The 21,022-nt window shown below is 42.3% G+C and overlaps 1 protein-coding gene across 4 annotated transcripts in view; it reads right to left on the reverse strand.

Annotated features, from left to right (window-relative positions):
* SRGAP3 (SLIT-ROBO Rho GTPase activating protein 3) overlaps window positions 1-21,022 on the reverse strand; it is a 289,377-nt gene that overhangs the window by 141,988 nt on the left and 126,367 nt on the right. For all 4 annotated transcript variants that reach the window (XM_053303031.1, XM_053303032.1, XM_053303033.1 and 1 more), the window contains exon 2: window positions 8,811-9,006. In XM_053303031.1, the coding sequence (XP_053159006.1) occupies window positions 8,811-9,006 (196 nt within the window). The remainder of the gene's footprint in view (window positions 1-8,810; window positions 9,007-21,022) is intronic.

Consider the following 21,022-nt stretch of genomic DNA (forward strand, 5'->3'; position numbering starts at 1 on the left):
TATAAAGTTCTCAAAGTGGTTTACACAGAAAAAGAAGAAGCTGGTGGTTTGATGGTTTCTTCCAGTGACAAGTTGCCCAGATGAGGGAAGCCAGAAGCTGCATGAACCAGTGGTAATAGACTGGCCCTCTGTACTGATTGCACGGAAGGTGTTCCATGCAATCAGGAACCCCGTACAATCAAGGAACATAATATTTTCACACAACTGTCTGCATGTAGAGGCCCCTTTCAGATATTCCACTGCAGTCAGGAGGCAAGGCCATGGGCACAAGGGGTCTTTCTCCCACCTCCCACCATGCACTGAGGGAATGCTTGAGGAGTACTATTGAGAGTACATCTTCTGCCATATGCACCTGCCCATGTTTTGAGGTCGAACGATGAGACCTTTTGTGGGTGCCACCACCACAAGATGCAAAATTAGTCTCTACACAAGGCTGCTCAACTTCAGGCCTCCTGCAGATGTTGGCCTACAATTCCCATTATTATTAATTATTACTATTGTTATTACTACATTTATATCCCGCTCTTCCTCCAAGGAGTCCAGAGTGGTGTACATGGTTATGTTTATCCTCACAACCACCCTGTGAGGTAAGTTAGGCTGAGAGATACGTGACTGGCCCAGAGTCACCCAGTGAGTTTCATGGCTGAATGGGGATTTGAACTTAGGTCTTCCCGGTCCTAGTCAAACACTCTAACCACTATGGCATACCTGGCTATTGGCCGCTGTGACTCAGGATTATGGGAGCTGTAGTTCAAAAACAGCTGGGGGGGCCTAAGTTGAGCAGACCTGCTCTACAGTAACTGAGCATTTTCAGGTGGTGCTCCCTCCACTTTGGAACTCCTTCCCCCCGACATACACCAAATCTACCAGTTTGGTTATTTCAAGAGAGATGCAAAGACCTCTCCCTTTAGGTAGGTCTTTGGGATTTGTGTTAATTTTAAGGGCTGTTAATTCATAGCAGCCATGACAACTATGGGCCTGTCTCAAGTGGTCTCAGAACCAACACACATTGCTGGTCACACACTCAATTTAGTCTTCTGCTCTGGTCAGGGCGGTGTTCTGTGGGTGGCGACGCCTGTGATTTCGCCATGGACAGATCACCACCTGGTTAAGATTGGACTGACAACCACAACCCACCTCTGCGGGGGGAAGGACCTATTACGACGGTCTGCCCAAGAAGGTTATTGGATCCAACAGGATTCCAAGAAGCCTTGGAGAGTTTTAAGGCTGCCCCAAGACTGTGGAATGCACTCCATACAGTAATACAATCTTCCCCATCTTTTAAAAAGCACTTGAAAACCCACCTCTTCACTCAAGCTTTTTCAGCTTTTTAAATTAAGTTTTAATCGGTTTTGATTTTTCAATTGTTTAAATTGTTTTAAGATTTTTATGTAGGTTTTAAACTTGTTTTATATTATTGTTAATCGCTCAGAGATGAAAGTTTGGGGCGGTGTACAAATCTGACAAACAAACAAAGGTTGGTTCTGCCAGCGATCCTGTTGATGATCTGGTTCAGACTTGGAATAATCAACTAACTAGGGCGATAGACACTATTGCTCCTAAGTGCCCCTCCCAACCTGCTTCTAATTAGCCACTTGGTATACAGAAGAATTACGGGGGCTGAAGCAGCAAAGCAGGCAATTAGAATGCAGGTGGAAAAAGACTAGACTCAAATATGACAGATTACAGCACAGAACACATATGAAGATGTATGCAGTTCTTTTCTATGCACATTGCATCTACAAGGTCATGTCCAGCAGAGTTGTCTAGGGTTGTGAGGGGACTAGTATATGCCCCTCCTCCACTGAATCAGAATTTAGAGCCAGCTGTGACACCTTTTTTTGCGGATATGTTATCTCAGATTTGAGCCAAACTGGATTCCACCATTATTGTAGAGTCTATTGTGGAGGTGTCCAGCAACTCCTCTTGTATGGCTAGGCTGGATCAGTTCCAGTTTGTGACTCTTGAGGATGTGGACAAGCTACTTGGAGAAGCTTGCTTTACCACCTGTTCTCTTGACCCTTGCACTACATGGCTCATACAATCTAGCAGGGAAATTATTGGAGAGGATCTTGCTCATATCATCAATGCCTCTCTGAGTGGGAGCAGGATGCCTCCTTGTCTTAAGGAGGCAATTTTTGAAGAAACTTGCATTGGATCCCTCTGAACTAGGTAATTATAGGACTGTCTCCAATCTTCCATGGTTGGACAAGGTGTTTGGGAGGGTGGTGGCTTCTCAACTCCTGTCAGTCTTGGAAGAGGCATATTATTTGTACTGATTTAAAACTGGTTTGGGGGCAGGCTTTGGGGCGGTGACTGCTTTGGTCGGCCTGATGGATGATCGCCAATTGGGAATCGACAGGGGAGTGGGGACCCTGTTGGTCCTCTTGAATCTCTTGGCAACTTTCAATACCATTTTGATACCACTCACCATGTTATCCTTCTAGACCACCTAAGCGAGTTGGGGGTGGGAGGCACTGCTTTGCAGTGGTTTCTCTCCTACCTCTCAAGTAGATTCCAGATAGTGTCACTTGGAGATTGCTCTTCAAACAAAGAGCTATTATATGGAGTTCCACAGGGCTCCATTCTATCTCCAATGCTTTTTAACATCTACATGAAACCACTGGAGAGACCATCATCAAGAGATTTGGTGCAGGGTGCTATCAATATGCTGATAACATCAGATCTATTTCGCCATATCAACTGCCTCAGGAGATGGCTTAACTTCTCTAAATGCTAGCTTGGAACTAAGTAATGGGCTGGATGAGACAACAAACTAAAGTTGAATTTTGTTTTATTTAAAGTATTTATACCTAGCCCCTCCAGTACCCTACTGCTAGGGGTGGCTCACAACATTAATCAAAAAGATACAACGTACAGTAAAAGACTAATCAAGTTAAACAAGTTAAAAGACCAAGCTGAAACCACATTTAAAATTAAAATGTATTTAAAAGGTTTCAGATTAAAAATTAATAAAAATCTAACAAATGAGTATTATAAAAACTAAAGAACCTACCAGATATAAGCAGCAGATAAAACATTTAAAACCCTCTTTTAAAAGCTGTGTTTAAAATTGTTTTTTTACAACACTGAAGGAGAGAGCATGGAAAAGATCTTCAAGGACATTCCCATGCCGAGGGACCACTACTGAAAAGGCCGTCTCTAGTCCTTGCCATCCGGATCTCTGTTAGTGGTGGGACCATGAGCAGGGCCTAAGATGCTGAGCAGATGGCCCTGGCAGGTTCATATGGGCGAATGTGTTCCGACAGGTACCCTGGCCCGAAGTGGTATAGAGATTTAAAAGTCAAGACCAGCACCTTGAATCTAGCCCAATGAAGCTGCTGTAGGAAGGGTGTGTAACTTGCACCCAAAGCATCCCTGCAGCAGTATTCTGGACCAGCTAAAGCTCCTGAAGAGTCTTCAAGGGCAGCCCCATGTGGAGTGCATTGGAGTAGTCCATCCTGGATGTTACTAAAGCATGAGTGACTGAGGTCAGGTCTGACCTTTTCAAGTAGGGTCGCAGCTGGCATACCAGCTATAACTGGTAAAAAGCACCACTTGTGCCTCTAAGGACAACATTGGTTCCAGAAACATCCCCAAGCGGTGGACTGTTTTTCAGAGGGGGTGTGACCCCATCCAAGACTAGATTTACCTCATTAATAGAATCATTAGCAAGACTGAGGTACTCATTGTGGGAGACCAAACCACTTTCTGTGGTTTAAGATCTGCCTATTCTGGATGGTGTTACACGCCCCCTGAAAGGTCAGGTACATAGCTTGGGAGAACTTCTGGACTCAAACGTCTCCCTGATCTCAGGTTGAGGCAGTGACCAGGAGTGCTTTTTATCAGCTTCGGCTGATATGCCAGCGATGTCCATTTCTTAATATAAACAACCTTAAAACAGTGGTGCATAGGCTTGTAACCTCCAGGCTTGACTACTGCAATGTACATTACGTTGGGCCGCCTTTGTACGTTGCTTAGAAACTGCAACTGGTGCAGAATGCGGCAACCAAGTTGGTCTCCGGGGTCCGCTGGGAGAGATCACATTACTCCTATTTTAAAAGAACTACACTGGCTGAATGGCTTCGGCCCAGGGTATTTAAGAGTGCCTTCTTGACGAACCCCGCTACCTATTAAGATTGAGGGAGGTCCAGTGGTGGTTGCCACCGGCTCACTTAGTAGTGACCCAAAACCAAGCCATCTCTAGGGTTGCCCCGAGGTTCTGGAACATACTCCCAAATGAATTTAGAATAAGAATCTTCCCATCCCTGATTGTTTTAAAACAACTTTTGAAAACACACCTGTTTCATCAGGCTTTTCGTTTATGATGTTTTAACATTTTAAAGTTTTATTTATGGTAATTTTAACCTGTTTTATATTATTCATAGGTTTTAGTTGCTGTTTGTTTACATTGTAAGACTATCGTAAGATTTTATATAGGGTGGTATATAAATTTGTTAAATAAATTAAACAGCTATTTGTTACTTACTTTGAGAACCAAAACTTGAAAAGGAGGTTATGCGTTCTAAATCTATCTATTTGTGTATTTATTTATTTATTTATTTATTTTGATTTCTATACCGCCCTTCCAAAAATGGCTGAGAGGTTTACATTAAATTAAAAACCATTAAAATCAATTAACAGTTCAAAAAACCCTATAAAAATATAAAATCAAACAACAATTAAAACAGTTTTAAAACCCAGGAAACCCAGGCCAAACATCTACAGTTTAAAAACCCTGAAAGGCCAGGCCAAGCAGATATGTCTTAAGGGCTGTCTTGAAGGCCAATAATGAATTCAGATTACAGATTTCTGCAGGGAGTGCATTCCACAGCCCAGGAGCAGCTACAGAGAAGGTCCGCCTTTGAGTTGCCACCAGATGTACCGGTGGTACCTGGAGATGGACCTTCTCAGATGCCCTTAACATGTGGTGGGGATCATGTAGAAGAAGGCACTCTCTAAGGTAATCTGGACCAATGCCATTCAGGGCTTTAAAAGTAATAACCAGCACTTTGTATTTTGCCCAGAAACATATTGGCAGCCAATGCAGCTGTTTCAAAACAGGCATAATATGGTCTCTCCGGGTTGCCCCAGAGACCAATCCGGCTGCCGCATTTTGAACTAACTGAAGTTTCCGAACTACACACAAAGGCAGCCCCACGCAGTTGTCAAGCCTGGAGGTTACCAGCTGATGCACCACTGTTTTGAGGTAATCTTCTTCAAGGAATGAATGCCGAATCAGCCGAAGCGGACAGAAAGCACTCCTGGCCATAGTGTCCACCTGAGATACCAGGGTGAGGCCTGGGTCCAGGAGTATTCCCAAGCTGTGCACCTGCTCCTTCTGGGGGAGTGTAACCCCATCCAGCACAGCAAACTCTAACTCATCCCTCAACAGGACAGGAAGCTCTAACATCCCTCAATCATACATACATACATACATACATACATACATATCTTAGATGTTAAGCAGAAGAAATATTCTTTTTATTTACTAATTTAGCTATAGATATGTACATAGTACATATAGTACAGCTAGATAGCAGCTATAGATATATGAAATACGAACCTGGATTTCATACATCTATTAAGTCTACCAAAGAAAAAGCACTATAAATAAAGTAAATACATATGTGAAGATATGCCTTAAAGGCAAAATGAAAATAAGAGAGCCTTTGTATATTCCATTTCCCTCGGCCTCATCAGTGGTTAACATGCCTCTTGCCAGATTAACATACGAGATTTCAGGGTCAGATCCTGGCCTAAAAATTCAATTCAAGTCTGTGCACTAGAGCAGAGAGGTGGTACATGGTCATGCCTGCTTTTCCTTGCCCCCCCACCCTTCACAGCCTCTTTCCCAAGGTCAGTTCCATGTTCAGCCCAATATTTAGGTTTCGGACCATTACACTCCCCAACAGCTGTGGCTGATTATGTCTTCAAATCCCAGTTATTCTCCCATCTAAAGATGCAGTGCTGAATCTAAAGCAACATGTCACTCAGGACTCCTTGAAGGGAGAAATATATATAGTGGTCCCTCGACTTACGAACTACTCGACATAAGTATTTTTCGAGTTACAAACGGCAGTTTTAGATCCGGTTTTAGATGCGTTTTTTTCGACTTACAAATTTTTAGATGGGGTTTCCTCGACTTACAAATTTTACATGCGGTTTCCTTGACTTGCCTGCCTGTTTACTGCCTGTTTATTCTTGAAAAGAAATGTTCCTGTGCAGTTTGCAAGCCTTCCTGGGGGTCTGGGTCTTTTTTCTAGGCTCCGGAACGCATTAATCCGTTCCCAATGCATTCCTATGGGAAACCGCTTTTCGACTTACGAACTTTTCGACTTACAAATGTGCATTCGGAACGGATTAATTTCGTAAGTAGAGGGACCACTGTATAGTAGAATCTGCATCGACACTTCCAAGAAATCAGGAGCACTGATTGTGCAATGTTATGCATGTAAACATTTCATTTTCAGCTCCAGAATACCATTTTCATCTCCAGTTTGTGCTGGTTTCAGCCAACCAGCACAAAACACAAAGCTGAATGTGAGAAGATGGTTTGTGTTTATGTGCTCACAGAGTGGCAAATCAAACTTCCAAACACAAATTATTTTGGGGCAAACCTTAGATATTTTGGTGCCTGAAGCAAAAAATCCACGCGAGATGCACATTCTGGGAGATACACTGTGCACACAATTCTACAAGCAATGCATATATTTCTCTCACAAAACTTACATATACTCCAATATTATGTCTCATTAGCATATGCCAGCATTCTTCACTGCAAGACCCAGGAACCAGTGGCGTCTCCCACTAACCCTAAGTACAGTCCCCCTGACTGATTGTTTATTAGGCCTGTGCAAAGTTTTAGCCAAAGTCAAATACTCCTGTCACTGTGCTGAGGCGACCATACCCAGCTCGTAGTGCTACACTTTCCTTCGTGCTAGTGAGGTTCCTTTAAGCAAACCAGAGCACTCTTGAGCCCCAGTGCCATCTTGGAAGGTGTGCATGGAGCACTGGGCAGTGAAGTCTTTCCCAGAGCTTTCCCTATAGAGCACTGGGAAGGACTACACTTCCCAACAAAACATGAGCACCAACTAAGATGGCACCGGGGCTTGATAAGGTTCTGTTTTTCTTGAAGTCCCCACTCCACACCTAACACTGGGGAAAGCATGGTACTTGTATAGTGCAAAATGGCTCTCGCACTGAAAGTGTTTTGCCAAAGTGGCCCCCACTTGAAACATTGTGAAGATCACTGGTGTATGCACTACTCTATCATTTCAGGTGCCAAAAATCAGTAAATGGTTGAGAGTGGCATTTGTGCAAGGCAATGAAGTTGGAGGGAACAGAACAAATCCCTGTAAGGACTGTATGACAGGACATAATTAGCAAATGACTAAATGGGTTGGCCAGTACAGAATTTATGTACCATAGCAATGATTTTTATAAGCAGTACGTATCTATGACAATCATTGGGGGCAAAAATTCCTTTTCAACCCCGATAGACAGGGAGGATGTGCAAGTCATCACCAACAATCAAGATGGAATCATTTAATAAAATACAGTATGACATCTGAACAGCTATGTCATGTTGTAAAGTATTAGGTAGACTGTACACTAGAGAATCAGGGTAAATAGATTAAAGGAGATTTAGCAATATGGAGTAAATAGGATTTTAGTAATACAGCAGCACAAGCAGCAGCTCTGAATGAGGTGAAGGAAACACACAGTAGAGCAGAGTTAGAGGCTATTACTGTTAAGCACATCACACAGTCAAACGTCCTAAATCTTCAGAAAGAGGGCAGTAGAAGCATTTTGGCACAAATGACGTTGGCAACCTAAGAAAAGGGCAAACTCTCAAAAGGAAGTAGTTCACAGCTGTGCTTGTCAAAAAGAAAGTTTTAATAGCATGGCCAAGGAGAACATTAAGATCTTTTTTTAAAAAATCAGATGAAGAGCTGCAAAAACAAGACACTGTATTAAATATCCTCTTTTAGTTAGTTATTTAGATGTTATTTTACAAACATCTATATATGGCTATTTAGCATTTTCTAAACTCAAGTTTCTGAAAGCAAATATCTAAATATGGCACACTAAAAAGTATTAATCACTCTCCCAAACCAAAGAACTCCCAATAAAGAATTCTCAAGTATTAGTGAAAGACAGAGAAAAAGGAGGAATAGATTCAAATGATGTTACATTACAAAAGCCACGAACTCCAAAGATCGTAAAAAGCCATCCAACTTTGCAACCATGCATTATTACTCACAGGGATTTAGCAACAATATAGATATAGGCCACTTGTACTAAGTGCTAGGATGGTTTAAACAAAGTCTTTAACCCCAAAACCTAATCCTCTACTGATGGGATTACTTTCATGAAGATTTGCCATTTGCCCAGTATAGGTCCAAAAAAATTTTTAAAAAATCCAGTTCTCTCAATATCATACCTGCTCCAGTTGGGACCAACAGTAGCACCTTGTCCCTGTGATCAAAAGCTTCAAATGGAATTGGATTAACAAGGGGTTCGGAACATAATTCTGAATATTTCAAAAACAAACGAACAGAGCAAACACATTTATAGATATATAAAGGCAGCTGGCATGCTTTCACTTTCTTGCATTGTCCATATAAATCTTCCCTCAGAAACTCTCAGAGAGAGTTTCATAAATCCTTATTCATTTTTACTCCTCTCACCCACCCCTGAAATAATCTAAAAGGGCACATAACACTAATGTCACAATGAAGAGCGAGTTACTTAGTGGGGCTCTGGAATATCCACATACCCCTTTTCATCAGGCAACACATGCTTACTTGAACTGATGGTGTTCCCTGGAGCTGCGAATCTTGGAAGAAAACCTTTCCGCTAGTTTTTCCAAGTTCCTGGAGTACTCAAGTTCAATCTCAGCCTTTCTGCGGAAGAACTCCTGGAGATCTTGCAGGAGCTGCAGCCGGGATTCAGACTGCTGTTCCAGGCATTTGAACTGTTCCACCAACTGCGTACGAATTTCTGAATGGACAAAACAGAGAACAAAACAGCATTATAAATCAATTGGAACACAGCCTGTAAGACAATCAGCCTCACACAGTTATTTTGCTGCCCTATCAAAGTCCTTTCAAGCTAAAGGCACTACATAGATCATGCCCAGATGAGCATGAATTAAGATTAACTGATTGACTTGACTTCACATTCAGTACATAAATGCATAAACTTAAATCTGTTATGTTTTCCTAAACATTGTAAGGTGGAAATTCTCTCTTATCTATCCTTGTAGAGAGGAAGGGTGGATAGTGCAATTAGGTTAGAAAATCATTTTCAATGCCTGAAATAATTTTTTGAGTGAGAAAATGAATTATGTATATATTTATTAACATGTTTGCTCACTCTTTCCTTCCTTCATATCCAACCTGGGCTGCAATCAGCAGCACATTTTCTGGAATCCCATTTAACTGAAATCAAGCAGAATTTTCTATCACGAACATACTTTTAGGACCGAGAGATTTAAAGACTGATCCTCCTGTAAGATACATTTACCATAACCCACTCTGAACCCCTTTGGTATAAAGTGGCCATAAATAAAAATAAAGAAGCATACAGTCATGCCATCTGTGTTTGCAAGGCTTTCGATATTTCTCCACAATGGTGCCTAAAATATTTAGCAATTACTACTGTGTGGCAACTGCTAGCAAATACCAACATTAAGCAATGGCAGATTAATAAAAGCTGAATCACACAAATGTTTCCAAAAAATGAGATGTTCTTAGCTTCATTAATTTCCGCTCTGATGCAATCCTCCTTATTTGGCTGGAATAAATGCCATATCAGTGAACTGTGGTGAAGTTAGCATAAACAGAAATGGGAAAGAGAATAAAGCTTCTCAATACCACACATCAGTTGACTAGGGATGTGCATGAACCTGTTCAGAGGCCCTTCTAAGGGGCTCCCAACAGGTCTGAACACTTGGGGGTTCCAAGGCGAAGGGGTCTCACTTTAAGGGCAGGGGAGGGTGCACTTATCCCTCCCTCCGCTTTCCCCCCACCGGCGCTCAGTATTTTTAATGTCTTATGGTGCAGCAGCGTACTTCCCTGCCGTCCCGTTTGCTCCTTGGCTGGAAGTAGCTGGCACGCGTGTGCCCACCAGTAGCATGTGCAATGCCCTGTTGGAATAGCACAGGCTCAGCATTTCTTAGCTTAGTTGCATTACAAATAAAACACCATAGAACAGTTGTAAAGATATGCAAGGCAGATAGAAGCAAAAATAAGTTTCTGATGCAAACTGACTAGCAAATGGTTCCCTAGACTAAATTTCCAGAAGCCAGAAAGCCCTGGCTCCCTTCCCCCTTGAACTCACCCCAAACTCCAGGAGAGAATTCAAGCTTCCTGCAATCTTGTCTCTCATGGATCTGCATATGTCCTTCCATGAGAGAATTCTCCCACCATGTGCTGAGTGGCTGATCCCTAGCCTGTCAGTCAGGACAGGGGTACACTTCTAGTTCACCCTTTACAGGAAAGGAAAGGCTGTTACTGCCTAATCGCTAAAGTCCTCTTTCCAGTACTGGGCTCAGAGAAGATGCACATGCCAATCATTTCCTTGTCATGCCCCCATTAAAGGCACAATTGGGGACAACAGGCCAGCTTTAAGCTGATATATTCACTGGGTTGTAGAAGTTTACACCTGAAATATTCTTTCAACTGTAGGGATGTACACAGAGCCAGGCAGGGGTGGCTCGAAGGTAGGGTGTGTGTCTCACTTTAAGGACAGGGGAGGGTGCACTTATCCCTCCCTCTGCTTTTCCCCGGCCAGCTCTCAATATTTTTAACATTCTATGGGATGGCAGCATACTACCCTGCTGGCTCCATGGCCGGAAGTAACTGGCGCGTGTGTACCCATGTCATGCTTATACGTGAGCCCGTCCGATGTGCACGAGTGCGCATGCCCTCTCTCCTGCTATTGCTCCCCTGCAATTGGTATTTAGAGGCATCGTGCCTCTGAGGCTGAAGGTAGCCTATAGCGACCAAACATTTGTCAAAATAATCTACCACACATTAACAGTGACACATGAACAACTGTCAGGGCAAGCATTTGGCAATCCTGACCATTCAAAATATCCTGACCATTCTTGCAAGTTGCTATGCCTAAAGGCATTAGCAGACATAATTATGGTGAGGAGTTCAGTGGCACCTGGTGAATACTGTTGGTAGGGATCATACATCCCTACCAATCCAGTATTCACCAGGTGCCACTGGACTCCTCACCATACACTTTTATATATTGCTTGCATGCATCTCATGTGCTGCTTCAACACACGTGCATTTGGAGAGGGAGGGTGCTGGCACATGCTTCGGTACACATCAGCCTCCACTTAGTGAATAATTATAGTCATCCCCACCCTACTTCAAGGTTCATATCTACCAAATCACAAATTGCTCTAGGATTACCTGGGAATCTGCAGGCAAAAAACATGCCTCTGCACACAACAGAGTGAATTTCCCCTGTGTCTGAACAAACAAGCCAGGTGTACCCCACCCCATCAAGATCATATCTACCAATGAAGACCACTCTTTTGCCATTCAAAATATATGTATAAAAGGGTGGTTAAATTGTAAATATCTGCAGGCAGTACAAAAAATGGAAAAATGCAGGTTAATGTGTTTGAATGACAGCAAAAATAAAAAGGTACAAGGATAGTAAAACAATGCCTTCGCTGTGACAAAACTGCACAATGTGGTGTGCAAGTTTTGAATTATTTAAAACTTAGACAGCATGCAATTAAAAGTGGTAGACAGACAAAGCAACCATGGTATGCACAAACTGGATTGGGGCCACAAAGGGACAAGAGTATTACAGCTCTTCCTACCCCACTTTCTGATCCAGTTCATGTGCCCCCACTACGTGTGCTACTTTTCTATGGGCAGAGAATGACCTGCAGGACAAGTAGACTCTATTTGACAGTGTGTACAATGTTAAGCCACCTTAAGTGGCACAGCAGGGAAATGCTTGACTAACAAGCAGAAGGTTGCCCATTCAACTCCCCGCTGGTACTATATCAGGCAGCAGCGATATAGGAAGATGCTGAAAGGCATCATCTCATACTGCACAGGAGGCGGCAATGGTAAACCCCTCCTGTATTCTCCCAAAGAAAACCACAGGGCTCTGTGGGCACAAAATCGACTTGACGGCACACCTTTACAACGTTTACCGGGACAACGTTACAATGTTTACCTTTACAATGTGGCTGGCACTGAAGTGCAACAGTAGGTTGTGTCCCTGTAATAGGTTGGCCCCTTTTCCATATACCAGCACCCTAAGTGCAACCAGGCTCTACAGAATAGTTTGTGCTTTCAGTTTTTTTCTTCCACAGCCAACAATGGACATTGGGTGGGCTGATGGTGTTCACCTAGGCTACAACATACCCCTATTTCAGCAATGTAGCGTCCAACCAAAAGCATGATAAAAGCAAGTTTTCCTCCTCCTGCTCCAGGTCCAACACTCTGGCACTCCTTCAGCAAGAAAGCTATGCAGACAGCATAGCCTGCACAGATCCTATCAGTATACTAGAGTTCGGGACTCTGAGGATCTGAAGCACTGATCAAGCTCTTCCTAAAGTCAGATCATCTGGAACCACCCACAGAAACAGCAGTTTCTGAGAAAGGTGCTAACAGAAGCAGGGGAAATTAACATCCTACTACATGTTTTTCCAGGCCTCTTTGCCTTGCCTCAGATTGAAAACTGGCACTGAAATGGACAGAAAGTCTATTCTTAGGCAAAGGGATTACCCAAGATGGAAATGGATGCAAAACAAAATTTTGCTTCATTTACTTTTAGCCCTGTTTTTGTCACACACTCTCCTACATACCGTATGTAGGTCTGGAATCAACAATTTCTGGAGACAATATACAGGCCATTTGCACTCAGTAGCAGCTTTTCATGGGACATATTAAGATAAATTTGTTCTTTCCCATGCTGATATTTATCATGGTTTTGCTGTATTCAGTAATATCTGTCATATTAATATGTTCCCTTTAGCAAATCAGGCTATCTTACATGATATATCGCCTTGTAAGATCAAGAGAAAAGAATTGTTTCCTTTTGACATTTATCTCTTGCTGCAAAAGACCAACATCTTTTTCCTCTCTTACAACTCCCCCTTCTAAGCCTCTTACATAATGTAACAGAGGCTGCAAAGCTCTTAAATGGGATTGATTCTTAGAAGACAAACAATCACAACTGGGAAAGTGAAAAAAAAACCACAGCTCTCAGCCTCCCTAGACAACTGGCCTCTGGCTGCTGGGTAAGCAATATTCTGACCCAAGTACTGTTTGGGGTGGAGAGATGAGAAACTCTTTATTTCTGCTAAATGTCTGAAATGCTTGGATGTTAGGTATTTTTCTGAATTCATATGAAATATGATCAGATTCCAAGTAGCCGGAGGGCGGGGGTGTATTCTGTCTTTCAGATATTTCCTGAGAGGAGGAAATTGAGGTAGAAAAATAAATGAAGAATGTACATTAGTAGGAATATAAAATTAAGATGTCGGGCCCACAGAACCATCTCAAAGTCTAGATTAACTGCAGTTAAAAGTGCAATGATCCAATGTATTCTTTATTCTTTGGTGATCTCACACACTTTATTATGTGATGAGTGCCACTGGGTCAGCTCAAGCACAAAAGAGTCAGGATTGAATCCTGCCTTCATGTGCAATCTCCTAGGCTCGGCAATCTCCTAGGCTCAAGAACATGCACTCTACCCTCTCCTTTGCCCAAAGCTTCTGCTTTCAACTGTTGCTAAGAACAAGCCAGGATCGCTCATTACATCCAAACTGGGCATAAGTACATAGGAACATAGAAAGCTGCCATATACTGAGTCAGAACATAGATCCATCTAGCTCAGTATTATCTATACAGACAGACAGCAGCCTCTCCAAGGTTGCAGGCAGGAATCTCTCTCAGCCCTATCTTGGAGATGCCAGGGAGGGAACTTGGAACCTTATGCTCTTCCCAGAGCGGCTTCAGCCCCTGAGGGGAATATCTTGCAGTGCTCACACAAAGTCTCGCATTCATATGCAACCAGGGTAGACCCTACTCAGCTAAGGGGACAAGTCATGCTTGCTAACACAAGACCAGCTCTCTTCTCTTAGCACATTCTAGCTGGAGAGTTTCTCTGACTAGAACAAGCCAGGATCTCTTTTTATGTTCCAATGTCAGAATCTGAAATACAATCCTTCCTTCCCTCCCATGGAGAGGGTAGCGTGCATGCACCAGCCGACAGGTTATTGCACAAAGGATTTGTTTGGCATTACATCTGAACCAGGCCATTATCTTGTATAAACATCTGCCTTGTACTGAAACCAACCATTATTTTCTGATCATGGCACTCTCCAAGGTCTCAGACAGACATCATTTCCAGTCAGAAATCCTTTAACTGGAAAATGCTAGGGACTGAAACAGACCTTCTACATGTCAGCATACAACCAAGCAACAGGCCCTCCCTGACATCCAGGTATGTGTGAAACATCCAGCCAACAGATGCAATGAGTCACAGCAATAGACTACTGGCTGTTTTACTGCAGTAGGTACACAACTCAAAATGCAACCTGAGCTCTCAAAGAAAGACTGCATCCTGAATTTCACATCAGCATGGTTAGATACCCAGAGCCCTTTTGTTCTTGCCTCTCTTTCTTAACTAAAAAGTAACGTTCTAAAAAATAATGGATTTTCAGAAGCAATTGTTTTGGCTTAATATTCCACAAATCCCATTTGCTTGCTTATATGTGACGTTAACTGGGGTTTTCTTTTTTTCATGCTGAGTACAGGTCAGAGGTAACACGCATTTACATATATCAAAGTTTGTATCCTCTGATACGCACCAAACAAAACCCTTTAGAAGTACCTATTTAAGTTCTGGTCTGAAGTGTTTGTGAGGCCTTGGGGAACCATAGGGATGCTCATGAGAGGTTGACATCTCTTCTTTCTCCCTTTCTTCCTAGCAAGACAAAGCTAAAAGCCACAGGACAGTAGAACACCTATTCCAAGAGGCAGTGAAGAAAGCAAACACTAGGAGAGTTTCCATATGAACAAAAACATCTGCAATTTTTTAGACTCCTTTGCTAGATGTGTTACTTTTATTTCAGTGGACTTGCACTGATGGAACATTTTGAGGACTGGAATCCCCATACACTTTTAGAAATTCATTACTGGTTACTCATCACTATCCCTTTCTTACTAAGTGGTTCACCTTCCCCCTCCCATCAGAGGACAGGGTGAAATGTTAGTTATCAGATACTGCCATGTATATCTGTCCAATTCCACACTTAACTGACTGCTAGGGATGTGCATGAGCCTCAATTAAAGCAAGGTCCAAACCAGTCTGGCGAAGCCGGCAGGGGAGAGTGGTGAGCGACACCTTTAAAAAGAAGGAGAGCAGGTCTTTGCCTGTTCTCTACCACCCCATGCAGCTTCCTGCCACCCCACCTCAATGGCGCCAAACCTGTGCATTAACCTCGGTTCATGCACATCTCTATTGTCTGCAGACAATGACAGAACATGCATTAGCAGAAACACAAACCAAGCCTCTGGCCACTGTTGAAGAACAAACCAAAGAGACTCATATAGCAACTCCTATTTGCCATTCCACAAAATAATTGATAAGGACAGGCTGTGGTTTTTAAAGGGTGGTTTATTACCCAATATAGAGACTGCAAATTGAAGCTGCTGTTTTGACATGTGTTCCATTCACTGCTCCTGCTCTTCTATCACATTTGCCTGTTTAGTTTAGTTCCTTTGAGAAAAGTTCACATACTTTTCAGGCAACTCTTTGTGGAACCCTTAGGGCCAACTCACATGAATTGCCAGACACACTGGAGAGGTCATCTTGAGGTAACCGCTGAGGACCTAATGCATACATTGTTCCAAACACAAAGCATCATAGCTTTTGCCAAACATTCTCTTTCCCAGATTACAAAAAAAACAAAAAACAAAACCCTGCATTTGTATCCCATTTTATTCACATTTCACACTCCACGAAGAATGATGAGACATGAACCCAGGACCACTTGTGCTGAAGAAAGGGTTGGCTGAATGCAGGGCAGTGGCAAACAAATGAACTGTCTATTTTTTAAAAATGTACCACCAAGCACAGAGTATTCTTTTTGTTTAATCTCATTTCATTTATTTGTGTATTTATTTTGAACGAGTAGAAGTGATACTCTGGTGTTAGTGCCACTTAACATAAAAATATTCTCCAACATCCAGGCAAACAAAGCACAGGTACTATGGTAGAAGTATCAGTATAGCATCAGTGCCTCTGAATATTTCCAGACTAATGAAGTGACTTGAGGAGGAAACCCCACTGTTCTGTTCTTTTCAAAGCTGTGCAGAGTATTTTCCTACTTGCTAAAAGAAAAGTGAGGACCAGTTTATAAGTCACAGCTGCCAAGAGTTAAGCAGTTCATGTGCAGCAGCTCACAATGCAAACACATTTCTCCAAAAACCTCTCTTTTGGGAAGTTTGCAATACTGGGAACACCACAAAGGCTCACCATATATTAAAAGACAAGAGATGTGGATGTAAAAGTCACCTCCACATGATAGCAATGATGCCAAACCAGACCTTAATCTGTTGAATGAGAATCAAGTGGTAAGAAATGCAGCAGTATTTTTCTAATAAGGACTTTTCAGTAGGGTTTGAAATATAGTAACAAAAGCAGGTTGGGTTGGGTAAAATCGAGTAGTATTGTGGAGTATGTATGTTTTGAATTATTATAGCAATGGTTTATATGTATAGCTATTGTGAACCAGGCAGACAGACAAGTGGGAAGTCAATATTCACTTATGTGTAGAAATTAGATAAATGAATGCAATTTGAATGTAAAAGCTATTGTAAAATCCAGTAAAATTTAAAATGCAAAGAAATGCAACAGTCAAGATCATAGCATGGTACATTTTGCTCTGTTCCCCACTTCCCATCACCCACCCAATAGAATGCAAATCATTGTGAGAAGAGCATTATATCAATGTCACTACACACAACTGTATTCAATTGAGTCTGAAGTCTTACCTATACCATCTGACAAAAACTCTCTCACTTCAGCACTGACAATGCCTTAAAGTCAGTAGGGGCTATATGTATCGCGGCAGCCACACCTCCTTTTGCTGCAAAGACACCCCTCTATGTGGAATTAACACATGAGCCAGCTGGGGTGGGGCAGTGCCATCTAGGTGGGCGAATGCTCACTGCAATTTTTGACAAGGTCTAACCCCTAAAGATGGATAATAGGTAACAGCAATGTAATACTTTCAGCTTTTGGTGTGTTATACGGATATTGTCCTGACCATCAGGCCTGCAGTGGCCAAATTGACAATCATGTTTTAAAAGCTTTTAAAACTAAAAAAAAGGGGGGAAACAAACACACAAGAGCTACTATAGAAAGTTGTCATCAGAGGAATGGAAATTACAATTGGCAGGAACATCCTCCAAAGGTTCTCCATGGAACAGAGTGTAACAATTTGTTCACGATTACCCTAACACTGACCATTTCCTCTGTGCAAAAAGGACTGCAATTTTATCCAAATAGTTTGGGGGTAGGGATAAAGAAGGGATGATACAGAAAGCTGTAAGTGCAGCCATGCTATCACCTATTTCCCATCTCTGGGTGGTAGATGCTGCCCAAAATCACTATGAGCATTTGTCCCAAGATGATATCTAAAGCCAAAATTTGTGGGCCTGGCTCCCTAACCCATCTATAGGCAATTATTTCCTTTGCAAACACAACACACAATGGGATATACCCCTTTGCAAGTAGTGAGGCAAACACATTTTGGTGGACCTGTAATACAGAACTAGGACACTCTACTTTGCAATACAAGCTGCATCAAATTACCATTACTCATGTTGGAACCCTTAGCATTTCTTCCTTAAATGGCTGCAGACAGAGACAAAAGCCTTTAAAGACTGCTAAACATGTATTTATTATGCTTATATAAATGATATGCACTGTTGAGAGTTCCATCTAAATACATTCATGAAAGCTTTCCCAAACCTTTAAAAAAAAAAAAAAGATCTTCATGGCTCACATACATAAGCCAAAAATGTCACAACCACAGAAGTCCTGATCTTTTTCAGCAATATCCTTAGCTATGACAAGAGGACATTGTAGAACTGGGAAAAGTGCAGAAAAGGGCAACCAAGATGATCAGGGGCCTACAGCACCTTTCGTATGAGGCAAGGCTACAACACCTGGGGCTTTTTAGTTTAGAAAAAAAAGACGACTGTGGGGAGACATGATAGAGGTCCACAAAATCATGCATGGTGTGGAGAAAGTAGATAGAGAGAAATTCTTCTCCCTCTCACATAACACTAGAACCAGGGGTCACCCCATGAAATTGATTGCCAGGAAATCTAGGACCAACGAACAGAAGTACTTTTTCACACAAAGTATAATCAACTTGTGGAATTCTCTGCCACGAGATGTGGTGACAGCCAACAACCTAGATTGCTTTAAGAGGGGTTTGGATAACTTCATGGAGGAAAGGTCTATCATTGGCTACTAGTCGGAGGGCTCAAAGCAGCCTCAAAGGCAGGATGCCTCTGAGTACCAGTTGCAGGGGAGTAACAGCAGGAGAGAGGGCATGCCCTCAACTCTTGCCTGTGTCTTCCAGCAGCATCTGGTGGGCCACTGTGCGAAACAGGATGCTGGACTAGATGGGCCTTGGGCCTGATCCAGCAGGGCTATTCTTATGTAAATCCAACCATTTCAAGTGCAAAGCAAGTGAACTATGGAAACTGAAAACTAAATGTACAGAGACGCCTGGAAAAATCCAACTTATTTGCTAGATGCAGCAACTGCAACAACTGATCCAAAACCAGTCAGAAAGTCACCTAGAGAGCAAGAATGCCACCCAAATAATCAATGTATAACAATACAGGAAAGACTGCAATTGCCTCCATGTCCAATAGGTATACTGGTCATTCAAGAACCTCTCCACAATCAAAGGCCATTGGCATAATCCAATCACAAAAGTGGTTCTTACCTAACAGATTGGAACTTCACACATTTTTGAAATTAATATGACTGCTGAGTATTGGCCAAAGATACACATCTTTGAAAATTGTAAACTGTCAGACACATATGCTTAGTTCAAGTGACCTGTCTTGCAACTTCTCCCTGCCAGTTGACACCAGTTGAATACTAGACACCAGTTCAATACTATATTTACCCACATAGAAGGCGATTCTGAATTTAAGACAATGCCTTAAAAGACAAAGGTTAAATACCATTAATATCTGCATTTACCCCAAAGAAAGAGGACTCTAAATTTAAGACACACACACACCCCCATTTAACAGGAAAGAACAGGGGGAAACTTTGTCTTGGATCTGGGTATGATGGTAGAAGTTATCCCTACTTCTTCTCTAAAATCCCAGTGGGATGTACACTCCCAAAGAGCTCCACTTCAATAGCTACTTTTGTGTGACCAGTCTTACAAAACTCTACAGAAAAAGGCTACATGAAAGATCATCCAATGCAAACAGAACATGATATTATGAAAACTGCACTCTGTTTTTTAGAAGTGTACAGTCATCCCTCGCCAACCGCAGTTTTTCCCAATAGCAGTTTTGAGTATCCGCGACTGGGAAATTGTGACAGGTCTCGTCAACTGCAACCTGAGTATCCACGGTTTGGCGAGATCTTTTGTGGTAGGGGGTTTCACAATTTTAGGGGGTTCTGGGGTGATTTTCAGGGGTTCCCCTCACTCATCCTGATGACTCTGGGTGATTTCAAGGGATTCCAGATGATTTTAGGCAAATGTTTCATTTTTTCTTTATTTTTTGGTCTTTTCACAAGTGCATTTCCCCTACCCCCACCACCTCATTTCCAGTGCTTTTCAATGGCTTACCAACCACGAGGTTTTCCTGGAACGGAACTGGAATATGACTGTATTCAGTAATCCAACTTGCAGCGGTACTATTTTACAACAGTGCTTTCAAAATTGTGAGTGAGGACACTGAAGTAACTAACTTTGTTGGCCGTGGGCGTGTGTGTGGGGGGGTGTCTGTCAAAATGGGTTGCTTCCCAAGTTTATTTGGCAAGCCAGAATATTTCTGTTGAGCCTTGCTCATGGATTCATATATTGAAAAATTACATAGATGACACAAAGTAATAGTTTCCCCATTCCATCTCTATCTTCAGAAAATGATCTTATGACCAACCAATGTCAACTTAGGAAATACAGTACAATGTGTGGATCATCATGCTAACAGAAAATAATTAAACGCCACCATGGCCAATGAGCTGGTTGCATTGGATTCCCCTCATAAAAAGTGCTTGATTACATTGCCTTCTGTCACGTGTCCCCATAAGTAGCTCTCCATACTGAGTATTAAAAACAAAGAGGCATCACAAACACCACTGTCTCATGTCAGTGATGCAGCAGATTCTTTCTTACAGGTACAATTTGCTTTGCGAGGGCAGAAAGGCAACACCAGTGCACGGTAATTACCTTGCCTTTCTCCCTATTTCCGCTTCCCTCCCCACCAAAAAACATTGATCTGAGAAGCTCCAGGCAACACTGACAGGGGCAGCATCTCTCTTTGCCAAGCACGAATAAGCAGCCATGATTTAGCCATTTAATCAACAGACAATTCTTCAGTTCTCCAACACACTGACACACACAGAGGGCACTGCACTAATGATGTGCCACTCTGGCATTTTCAAAGTTCATTCCGGAGGCTCACCCAGATCAGCATCATCCGAGTTCTAAGGTGACAAAGGTCAGCCTCAGACACGTAAACAGCTAGCTAATTGATATCCAAAAGGCTGTACGAGTTGCCACACAAATAAATGGATACAACCAGTGACCCCTAGAATCATGGAGAATGTTTTTACGAAGTGGAAAACAATGTTAAAGCAAACACAAATAAATAAATTGAGGGGCTAACAAAAGGTTTCAGATAACACCAAGGAAAAATGCATGACAGTACCAAGAGCATACGAAAAATGTGCACCCAGTTTTCCAAGGATGTATTGC

Source organism: Hemicordylus capensis, chromosome 2, assembly GCF_027244095.1.
Source record: "Hemicordylus capensis ecotype Gifberg chromosome 2, rHemCap1.1.pri, whole genome shotgun sequence".
NCBI classification, from domain to species: domain Eukaryota; kingdom Metazoa; phylum Chordata; class Lepidosauria; order Squamata; family Cordylidae; genus Hemicordylus; species Hemicordylus capensis.